The sequence below is a fragment of the Quercus suber genome, unplaced genomic scaffold, assembly GCF_002906115.3.
Source record: "Quercus suber isolate HL8 unplaced genomic scaffold, Cork oak 2.0 scaffold_263, whole genome shotgun sequence".
In the NCBI taxonomy this organism is placed as follows: domain Eukaryota; kingdom Viridiplantae; phylum Streptophyta; class Magnoliopsida; order Fagales; family Fagaceae; genus Quercus; species Quercus suber.
Window position 1 is genome coordinate 696,260 of NW_027069719.1, and position 12,518 is coordinate 708,777.

The 12,518-nt window shown below is 34.2% G+C and overlaps 1 protein-coding gene across 1 annotated transcript; it reads right to left on the reverse strand.

Annotated features, from left to right (window-relative positions):
* Positions 1–578: 578 nt before the first annotated feature.
* LOC112018545 (serine/threonine-protein phosphatase 7 long form homolog) lies at positions 579–1,296 on the reverse strand. The gene is made up of 2 exons (XM_024051076.2): positions 740–1,296; positions 579–585 (listed from the first exon to the last, which is right to left on the reverse strand). Exons 1-2 carry the CDS (start codon positions 1,294–1,296, stop codon positions 579–581), a joined length of 564 nt encoding a protein of 187 aa, XP_023906844.2.
* Positions 1,297–12,518: the final 11,222 nt, after the last annotated feature.

Here is a 12,518-nt window from a genome sequence, read left to right on the forward strand (position 1 = left end):
AACTTCCTATGATCAATGTAAATTCAATTTTAAATGAATAAAATAATGAATTTTTCAATAATGAATAAAATAATGAATTTTTCAATTTTCAATAAATTGCAACTCTATTGTAAAATCCTTAAACTAAAGAGGAAAATATAATCAGTAGAACCTCTATTTTTAGAAGCAATAACACGACTCCACTCATCCACATGGATTTGGCCCAACACCTCAAAAAGGGGGCCGGGGGCGCTATCTCTCACAATATCTAAAATCATGAGAAAATTGGAGCATTGCCAATTGATGCAGCATTCATATAGTGAAGAACTAAGTTATATAATGGAGAATGCAAGACTAACAAACTCATGGAGAAAAACTCTCGGCGTTTAATATCCCACTAATACGTAATCAATTAGAAATCATCAAAAACCTGTTTACAAGGCTAGGCCATTTAAACTCTTGCTATTTATAGTAACAAATCATGGCAGTAATTAACTATAAAAAGTAACAAACAGCCAATAGCTAACAAACTAACTGAATTAACTAACGTATTAGCTAATTGAATTTATACACACGAGGCAAGGCTATTCTAAAGTAGATTACAAACTGTTCAAGAGTAATACAATTACAAATTGTTTTTCTATTTTCAATTTATGTGATATTTGAATTTTGTAATACATATTTTTAGCAACTTGGAAGCCTTACAATAAGCATATTCACTAACAAATACTTAAACTGAATTATGGGGAAAAAAACGTACCTATTGGCGAGGGGACCTGCCTGCACCGGCTGTTGTGGTAGCCTCGTTATAGGACATATTTGTGGGAACCTCGAATACACCCACAGCTGCACCAACATCACTACTCCTCCAATTTGCATCGCCTTTGTGTCTGATGCCTTACATAAGTGCCTGTATAGCCAGGTTAATGCTGCACTACCCCAACTATACTTCTTTGCATCACTTATTAGGTTCAAGAACTGTAGAGGCATCACCAAGACCCGTTCTGCTGACTTGTCCATAAATAGTATGGACCCTAACCAAACCAGTATGTGATAGCGGGCATGTTGCTGCACTACAGCATCACTAGCATCTACAGCTAGGGGAGCCCCAAACCGTGCCTCAAGCCAGTTCACTCTTATCCTCGCCTCAACAAGGATAGACTTGTTTTCATTGGGATGCTGTATCGGGTCTAGAGGTTGATGACCTAGTAACTCAGTGCACACGTCCTTCCATTTCAAGTTTGTCTTCTCAACCATGAGAAACCCACCCACGGGAACCCCCAACATCACCTCAATATCTTGTAAGGTGATACCCATCTCTCCGTGAAGTAAGTGGAATGTGTGCGTCTCCAGGCGCCAACGCTTGACCAATGTTGTGATCAACACGTGATCAACTTCCAATTCTGGAACCTTAAACAATCTTTCCAAACCCGCCTCATTTATGTAATAGGTGATCCGTGGGTCTAGCCCACCCTAAGGTAACAAACAGTATCGGCGTCGACACTTTAACACGCCTAGCACTACCTACACACAAAAGAGTGTTGTGTTAGGATAGTCCACATGAAATAACTATAAAAATACTACATAATAATAATATGCAAGAAACAATCACTACTCCGTTTACATAAAGAAATGTTTCCCACCATAAGTTTTCGACCATCTTGTACAAAGAATGATAATTTCACCCACCATAATTTTCAACTATATTTTCTCTCCGCTCATTCATGCTAAATTAAACCTAAGAAAATTTTAATTTGGATTAAATAATTTTCCTCATGGGTAGTTTTCTAATGGGTAGTTTAACTATTTTTGCCCTAAAGGGTGAAACATTGCATAGGTAGTTTAAAAACTCCAAGTACAAAAATTCTTTTCCCCACTCCAAGGATGAATAACATTTTGCCCAAATCAAAAGAGAAAATGAAAGACATGAACATACAATGACCAAACATAATCAACATATATTTACAAATAATATGAATAAAGAACCCCACATATAGAGAAAGATACCATTTCCAAATGCCCGAAGTTTAGTACAACTACGTACTTGACCATGGGCCTCCCCCATAGCGGAGTGGATCGATGATCCGGCTAACACCTGAACTGTGTAGCATCCTTGGGTCTAGGATCTACATTTAACAATGGCTGCATATATGATACGCATGCAATCATGTTAATAAATCATTGATCTCAAGCAAACATTAACAAAATAATGCTTAACTATCACAAAATGACACGCATGCAATCATGTTAATAAACCTTAAGCTTAAAGTTTAAATTTTTGGAACAAATGGCAGTTTATCTCACATCAGAAAAACTAAAACCACAATCAAAGCCCACCAATGGTGTCAGATTACACTGAGATTTGTTTATGATTAGTTACAAGTGAGTTTAGGAGAGTGATTGCATTTAAACTAAAGCATACATGCATCTTTTGTGGCCTCTGATATCATAATCAAGAAAAGAACAAGTGCAACTAAAGTATTAAGGATTTTGTTCCTACCCTAAGGTAGAAATTAGAATAGCGCTTTCTATAACATAGTTTAGATGTACAGCTATTATAATCTTAAAAGAGAATAAAATGCAAAGGACAAAGACCTAACGTTACTTGATGTTGGAGAACAAATTGGCACAAAAAACTTGAGCTAGTAGGACATGAGCCAACTGTGTATATGAGGCTTCACAAACATTAACACCTATATCATTATGTCCTGTAAAATAATTTGATTCCACATACTCAAATATACAAAGATTTTCTTGCATTTTTCTTTTTTCTTTTAACTACCAATTATGATCACAAGCTGTGCTTGGCCTAAACAAAATAAAAATATCTTTAAGAGATTGCAGCCCTTTGAGACAAACTGCAACCCAAGTTTCTTCAAAATAATAAGTTTCTAAATTCCTAGGTGAATTCAAAGGAGCTGAGGATAGAAATAAATATCAAATGTCTTCCCATAAACTTTTAAAGTAAAAAAAGAACTATGAACTTATTTTTATAAATAAATTTCCAAAAAAGAATTTGAATTCTAATATCTTAAAGAGCAAATCACCACCACATGGACTATAATCATTCAAACAAAAAGAATATGGCAACAGGCCTACTTAGCCCCTTCCTATTGACATGCTCTGCATAAGAGAAAGAGACATAGAGATGCTTAGAGTAAGCACACATGAATTCTATGGAAGGGAAGTTACCCTAGGCTTTGATGGTTTTTATGCATCCCTCCTAATAGTTTTTAGTTATTTTGCAGTTGCCAAACTTAGCTACATTTCACAACATCGTTATCTCACTAGTCACTACTATAGTCAAATTACCAAAGCTAAACCAATAGACCCAACACATGCAGCAATCCTACAATCAAAGGCTATGAAACTATGAGAATGGTCTCACTGAACATTCTAGGACCTTTTATCTTCCAAATCTGAGATTGCTCCAATCACTACATTTTTCATAAATAGTCTCATTGACAAAGAGTCACTTTTTAAAATTAGATTATCAAAGTTGTACATACAAAGCAAATGCAAATACATTTTTGGACATGATCCTTATCCTTATAATCATTATGATAAGCTAACACAAGGAAAAATCTGACACTGGAATATGAAAAAGATACATATTGAACCAGTGAACTTGAGCACCAAACAGATAAAAGTTAAAATGAAGTTCTTTCTTGGTGTCAGATTACACTGAGATTTGCTCATGATTGGTTACAAGTGAGTTTGGGAGAGTGATTGCATTTAATCTGGCCCCTAATCATGAGCAAATCTCACAAATGTAGGATTCCAATGAATTGATTCATTTATCAACTCAGTGTAATCTGACACCATAGCCTCTTTATTAATAGCTAAACCAAAGCCCACAATCTATAGAAACAATGCTGCTCGAATTGCTCCACTTATCAAATGTTTCACTTTTTTTCACAGGTAAATCTTCCTTTAAGTCAGATTAAACAACAACTACGATTAAACACAAAATAAATTATGATTAACAACAACAACAACTCACACCAAAATTGAAAATCTAGAAAAAATTGAACTCAGATTTTTGAAATTACCTTAATGTAGTTCTAATCCTTTAACTCTGATTTCTAAGCTTGATGGTGAGAGTTGCAAGTGAGGGTTATGGTAAGAGTTGCAGGTGAGGGTTAGGTTAGGGTTTGGGTTGCATTTCGGTCTACTAGTAGAAAGAAGAGAACTTGGAGAGGAAGCGCACTTGGAGAGGAGGTGCTTTGGAAAGGATTTTGGTGTACTGATCAGACTGAGGGAGACAAAGGAAGCTATTAGGCTACTGATCAGACTAAGGGAGAGGAAGTGCTTTGGAGACGTTACATTCAAAATTTGCTTTTATTTTACATAGAACTCAATATTCCCATTGCTGAGTTTTAAACTGTCCAGCTGGAATATCTTATTAAGGAAAAGCCACGATGGCAATCCAACATGGCAAAAACATGAAACAAACTTGATCATCGTAAAATCGAGTTACAATGAAACCCGATTTTAGTATGATTGAGTTTCGTGTAGAAGCAGACTTTTATATAATCGAGTACTAAAACAAGGACACGGCCTAAATACTTTCAAAACAAAAACATATGGCTGGATTTTTTTTCAAAATAAGGGCAAAAGCTCAATCTCACCCGCAAAAAAACAGCATCCGTGTCTATAGGCAAGCTAGCCTACTAACAACTCATGATCTTGCTGGTTGGTGAATTGTTTCAGTAAAATAATAAAATAATAAAGCTATTTGTTGACTTTCATAAATAAATTTCTGTAGAGTATACTATATATATCTTGCGATATGCACCTTCTAGAATTCTTGACTAAACTCAAGATGCACGTTTAAAGTTTTTAAATTTTAGCCTCACAATTTTGAGTTTACAAACTTTTTTCCTTTAATAAAAGTAAAAAAAAAAAAAAAAAAAACTTGAGAAGAAAGACTTGAATTTCATTAAGTTTGAAAGGCCAAATTGGTCTGAACAACATTATCAGTATTTGGTGGCAGAGAAAAGTGAATTGAGGGATAGGAATACATTGGAACTAAGAAGCTAAACATTTTACATAAAATATCAGATTACCATGTAATGCCAAAGACGGATAAGGACTGATTAGATCTCTAATGACAATCTTAGAATCTCCCTCTACTGTTAGCTAGAGCACTAGTATTGGGGGGAAAATTGGCTTTTGCCCTTATTTTTTAAAATATCCAACAAATTGTCCATATTTTGAAACTATGGAGCACCATGTCCCTATTTTGAAACTTGATTTTCTAAAAATCAAGTTTCAATGTAACTCGATTTTATGATTATCGAGTTTTAGGTAAGTTTTTCCTGAAACTCAGTTTCAGTAAAATTGAGTTTCAATTGCAATTTTTCAATTGGGAAAAGCTATGGGTGCTCCTCCAGCACTGCAAAAACTTACCTAAAACTCGATAATTATAAAATCGAGTTCTATGGGAAACTCAATTTTCTAAAAATCGAGTTTCAAAATAGAGACATGGTGCTTAATAGTTTCAATACGGGGACATTGTGCTAGATATTTTAAAATATAAGGGCAAAAGCCCATTTTTCCTGTTTATGTCCACTAACAACATTTTTAATTATGTTCCTCTCTTATAAGATTTGAGATAATGACACTCCACCTCCAACTTGAAAGAAAAAAACACTCATCTCCCTTAAAAATAACAGATAAATTTAGAATAAAATGAAAATTTTATCAAGCACTTAATATTTTAAAATATGTTTTAATTAAAATTTTAAAACAATAAATTTTAATTATGAAATGAAATAATTTTGGAAACGTGCCCTAAGTAAAGGGCAAGTTAGTACAAAATATTTTTAATATTTCTACAAAAAAGAAAAAAAAACATTTTTAGTATTAATTTAATAATGTTTGGTCAATCGGATGTTAAGGAGGAAAAGTATTTTTTTTTTCGTTAAGTTTGGAGTGGAGTGTCATTTTCCCATAAGTTTAAAATAAAAATACAATATTTATCAAGCACTAAAACATTTGCAATAGTAAATGTCTCCATAACTCGTTGAGGAAAAAAAATTTAAAAAGTCATACTTAAGATTTTAAAAATACACTCTAATTAAAATTTTTAAACGATGGATTTTAATTTTGGAATGGAAGATAATTTTGGAAACCTTCCCATAGGTAAAGGGTAAGTTAGTGCACAACATTTTTAATATTAATTTAACAAAATTTGGTCAAACGAATATTAAAGGGGGAATTTTTTTTCCGTCAAGTTTTAGATGAAGTGTAATCTCCCCAAACCTCAAGGGAGAGGGGTGTAATGACCCCTATAATATGTATAACATGAAAGACTTTACTTTTTGTCAATGTTTTCTAATATGTTGCCACATAAACTTTTGAAAACTCACATTTTTCTACATTGTTATTGTAATATATATCTTTTGATTGATTTTAAATTCTATGGGAATTTCCTATAAAACTTCGTATTTTTATAACTTTCATGACATAGGTATAAAGCCATAAGAAATAAAACACATTTACTTCTAAAAGAGAAACTTGAATCTACAAGGAGATAAACTGGAATCCACCAAAATAAAATTAAAGAAAACTTTGAAATTTTATTGATTGAAAAACTGAATTTGTTTGGAGGTTACAATCTGTTTAGATAGAAAATCAGTCCTAAGACTGCTAGAAGATGCTAAGAAAACACTAAATCACTCTCAAGGCAACTATAAGAAAATGCTCTAAAACCCAAATTTGTGTTAAGCATGAAATTAGCCAACAAAGTTTTTTATAAAAATTAAATAAATAAATAAATAAACCAAAATGGGAAATTTTGAGATAATTGCGAAATCAAATCATAAGGTCTCTACAAAACGTCCCAGAATACATGAGACATTATTCTTATTTTTAAATTAAAAATTATAACAAAAATAAAAATTATTAAAAATAACAAAAACAAAGATTTCAAGGCCTAAACAAAAGAATTTGTCCGAAAAGTGGCTTTGATTGTGGCCAAAGCCCAAAGGAAACAAGTTTTGCTCCCAATGTCATTTCTCTTCTCATTGTGAATTTTCACGGAAATTCATCACTGTCACCAATGATTTCTATTGTTCCATAGACTTTTGACAATTTTTCTACTCTAGAAAAGTCTACTGTTGTTCTACTATTTTATATCAAGGTTTTTAAACCCGGACCGTTCATTGAACCGTAAAAGGGAGAGGGTCAAGGTTTTTGAGGTCGAACCAGGGTCGAACCGTGATGACTTCATAATTAATGTAATAATTAATTAAAGCCTAAATGTAAATTTTAAATTTATAAAACTAGCATAATTGACTAATATATCTATATATGTGATGGAAATTTAATGATTTTCAAGCATATATTTAATAATTAAATAAGAAAGTTAATAAAATAAAATAATAACCATGAAAATATTAAAATTTATGATTAATTTTTGAAGTAAAGTTGAATATCTTTGAAGGATTTTATTTATAATTTTTTTTATTCCTTGTAAGAGATGGATAATTTAATTAAGTAGAATAAAATTGTGTTAAGTTATTTTTATAAAATTAAAAAAAAAAAAATTGCTAAGGGGTTGGACCACACGATTCTTGCCACCGGTTCGTGCAATCCAACCCTGGTTTTAGGGGTTCATGGAATTGCCACATATGCCCGATTCTCTATGCTTAAAAAACCGAATTTCAATTCGGTTCTTGGTTTTCACGGTCTGACCTCCCGGTCTGGTCCAAGTCTGAAAACCTTGTTCTATATTACATCATTAGAATCCTGTTAACATTTTTTTTTTTTTTAAGAAGAATAGATAATTTAATAAAATTAAAAGTTGAACTCTAAATCCTGTCTTTAAATAACTCCGTTAATGGAAATTTAATGATTTTCAAGCATATATTTAATAATTAAATAAGAAAGTTAATAAAATAAAATAATAACCATGAAAATATTAAAATTTATGATTAATTTTTGAAGTAAAGTTGAATATCTTTGAAGGATTTTATTTATAATTTTTTTTATTCCTTGTAAGAGATGGATAATTTAATTAAGTAGAATAAAATTGTGTTAAGTTATTTTTATAAAATTAAAAAAAAAAAAATTGCTAAGGGGTTGGACCACACGATTCTTGCCACCGGTTCGTGCAATCCAACCCTGGTTTTAGGGGTTCATGGAATTGCCACATATGCCCGATTCTCTATGCTTAAAAAACCGAATTTCAATTCGGTTCTTGGTTTTCACGGTCTGACCTCCCGGTCTGGTCCAAGTCTGAAAACCTTGTTCTATATTACATCATTAGAATCCTGTTAACATTTTTTTTTTTTTTAAGAAGAATAGATAATTTAATAAAATTAAAAGTTGAACTCTAAATCCTGTCTTTAAATAACTCCGTTAAAATATATATATATATATACACACACATTAATGGTTGACTAAACACGAATAAAACTCCCCATGAAAGGGGTAGGGGGGTGGAGTGATGGAGAAAACTTGTCTAAGAGGCGTACATGTTAACACAATGGAGACTGGGATCTTAATTATAATTGTAGATTATTCACAGCTGCCAAGCATTTGATGCATTTTTTTTTTCATATATATATATATATAGGGTTGAGTTCAAGTTACACCTGTTATAACTCTAAGCAATGTTACATCACCCAATAACTTGTTATTAAATTCATATTTTGAAAATTCAACCATTGAATTACATGTTCTATATGTTCATAACATGCATACCAATTTTCATGCTAATCGGATATAATTTATCATTCAATCCATAAACTTGTCTTTTATACATCATTTTAAACTACAAAAACTTAAATTTAAACAATTGATTGATGACATGGCTATTGATCTTTGATCATCTTTAAATTTGTAAGCATGGAGAATATGCGAAGATAATATAATCTAGCAGTGAATTTATCAAAATTCACATCTGATTAAAAAAATTAGGTGGTGTAATATTGCTTAAAGTTACACCAGGTGTAACTTTAACCCAACTCATATATATATATATATATATGAAAAAAAAAATGTATAGTTCTTGCCTTTTTTACAGCGGCTGGCTACTACATAGTATGTATATATGCTTGAGAGGGGGATTGAGATCCCGTGCAATACCTAGAGTATTGCATGGTGTGCAATAGTTTCAATCCCAGCCATTTATTTAAACCAATGCATGGAAAATTGACGCCTAATAAGGACAAGTCAAAAATCCACATGACACCTACCTTTTGCCCTTTCTTTACTCTTTTCTCTCTACCTTTTAGCTACCCAAAAGAGCAAAAAACTCTTTCTGTCTTCAAATCTTTCTCTACCCAAAATTCAAAAAATCTCTCACACCATTGCTCAATCTCCACGGCTATAGCTAGTAGCCACCGCATCCCACACCTTCGCTACCAGCAGTAGTTTTGGTACGTTCCTATCTCTCTCCTTCGGCCACTGGAGGTGCTATCACCGGTGCCACCACCACTGGTGGCCGCCAGGTCCTCCTCTCTTTCTCTTTATTGTCTTTTCTCTTTTATTTTTCTTTTTGTTTCTCTTTTTATTTGTGTAGAGAGGGAAAATTCTCGACCTATCATAAGCTAACACGTCACACTACCAAGTCCACAAAATATAGCCAATTACAAAACGCCACATACTGCTGCTAGGTCTTACCATCACTATTCAGAAGCCAACAGAAACTTGCCAAGTGTCATGCAAGAACCAATCATGCATCAGCTCGTGTAAGCAATGACATAAGCAGCCTTGCACGTGTAAGCGATGACATAAGCAGCCTCGCACGTGTAAGTGATGACATAAGCAGCCTCACACGTGTAAGCGATGACCTAAGCAACCTCACACGTATAAGCGATGACATAAGCAGACCAATCATACTGTGACATGTGTCACCAATCAGAATCCGCCACGTGTCGCTCATCCACCCCAAAACTCCTATAAATAGAAGCTTTCCTGAGACATTTAGGAGGACATCAAGTCATTTGAAGCACTCAAAAGTCCAGAAGCTCTGCCGGAACCAAGCTCTAAAGCCTCTAAGAACTTCAATTTTTTTTTTTTTTTTTTTTTTTTTGCTGCACTTGTTGACTTTGGGGGATAAAATTTACAGTGCGTGTACTGTTCACACAATATTTAATATTAAAAGTGGGTCCCACAACACTATTCACTCATTTAAAAATTATTTTGTTACGGTGTTTTTAGCAACAATCAGTTTTTATCAACTTTCAGCAACAATAAGTGCTATCCAAACGGACCCTGTATGTTGTACCCAGCCACCATCCTCGCGTCTTCCCCATCTTCTACACCATGTGATCGCCGCCAACGATCTAGAAACACTCTTCTGAAGTTACTTCAACTTAACCTCTGCTGAGAAAGCTCAGTCATGTAAGTACATTCAAATACTCGCAGACCTCTTTTCAGCCTCATCAAAACCTTTCATATGGGTGGATCTACTCCTCGGAAATTATCTCATCCTACTGAAAGCTCCACCACCTTCAATTACTTCATTTGAAGAGCTAAGAGTAAAAGTCTGTTTTCAAAACTCATTCTCACACCACACTCCAAAACTGTGTGTGTGAACGAGTCTCGAGGGGGCATTTGTAGAGAAGGAAAATTTCTGACCTATCACAAGCTGACACGTCACACTACCAAGTCCACAAAATGCAGCCAATTACAAAGCGCCACATGTTGCTCCTAGGTTTTACAATTATTGTTCAGAAGCCAACAGAAATTTGCTAAGTGTCATGCAAGAACCAATCATGCATCAGCTTGTGCAAGCGATGACATAAGCAACCTCGCACGTGTAAGCGATGACATAAGCAGCCAGCACGTGTAAGCGATGACACAATCAGGCCAGCACGTGTAAGCGATGACATAAGCAGACCAATCAAACTGTGACATGTGTCACCAATCAGACTCCGCCACGTGTCGCTCATTCACCCTAAAACTCCTATAAATAGAAGCCTTCCTGAAACATTTAGGAGGATACCAAGCCATTTGAAGCACTCAGAAGTCCGGAAGCTCTGCCGGAACCAAGCTTTAAAGCCTCCAAGAACTTCAACTTCGAATACGAAGAACATTTGAAGAGAAATCATCCAAATCATCCGCCTAGATCCAAAAGTTTGTGGGAATCAAGCCTAAAGTGTCCGAAAACATCAACAAATCACAAATCAGTGAAGCTCTACAAATCCAAGCTCCTAAAGCCCCGAAAACCTTCCACCATAAACCTTCGAAGATGAAGAACACACGAAGAACGCGAAGAACAAAGGATTTCTAACAAGCTCATAGCCGGAGATTCATTGTAATTCCGTTTCAACAATCTTCAATCCATCCCTCAACCAAATTGAAGGATATTTTGTGTTCAAGTCACAATCACATTACCACAAATCCAAATCAATAAGTCTTGCAAAGAGATCGAATCAGAGGATCACTCTTTTGTAATTGTAGAGAATTGTACCACATATATTCAATACAAATTCACATTTGTGCAACTGTTTTACTTGTTTGATTTATTTCGAACTAGAAATTTAGTCGTCTACAACCCAAACCCCCAACGACAAGCATTGGGTGATCCAGCAACTACCATCTACAACAGCACCACCTATCACTGCCCACTCATCCTCCCCAAACCCAAACAATTCCAAACATCCAACATCACATGATTCACACCTCAAGCCCAAACATCAATTCACACCTACGATGGCAAGTTCCACCTGATTGTGACCTTGCAACTGCCACCCACCACTTATCATGATCAAGCAACAGTTGTCCACCATTGTCCTAGATTGTGACCCACCCAACCATCATCCTCCTAAATCCAAACCCAGCCACCCAGCTTTCAACGGCGACATATGGTGTGGCTCTTGTAGGTAAATCAGTACTAAAACCGTGGTGGTGGAGTTCGTTGTCCTTGCTAAGTCTGAAACCTTATAGCTTTGATCTTAAGCTTGAGGGAGAGAGAGATATTTTTCTGGTGTGAAGAGAGAGAGAGAGAGAGAAGAAAATGGTATTTTAAAAAATGAAATAAAATAGTTTAATACACAGTGCACAAACAGCGTTAGTGTTTAAGGACCAAATTGGTCATTTTTTAAAACCTTTGGATGTGTTTGGTATTACCCCAAATCTCAGGATAGGTTGTTGTAATTTACCATTTTTTTAATAATTTTTTTATTATAAAAGTAGATGTTTTATTCATTTTTTAAACATCAGCCATAGATGTGCACTGATGCACATATGTTCACGGTCAAATTTCAGTTGATGCCTAAGAACATTAGCGTCTAAAAGTTTTTGTCTATTTTAAAATAATAATTTATCTTTTCTATTCTACGCAATTATTTTGCAAATGAGCATTGCATTCAATGATTATCTTTTCCATTTTCCAATTCACCGATTAAAAAACAGCAACCACAATGACATTTCATCTACCATATAGCGAAGCAAGTCAAACAAATCAATTCAATTTAATTTATAAATTAATTTCTAATTATTTATTTTAAAAGGTATGTGTTTTTGTTCACATTAAACATTAGTCCTAACTCCTAAGTCATATATAACATTAGAATCTGGTC

Excerpts from the sequence above, each read along its gene's own strand:
- LOC112018545 (XM_024051076.2), bottom strand. The coding sequence starts at position 1,296 with ATGGGTATCACCTTACAAGATATTGAGGTGATGTTGGGGGTTCCCGTG.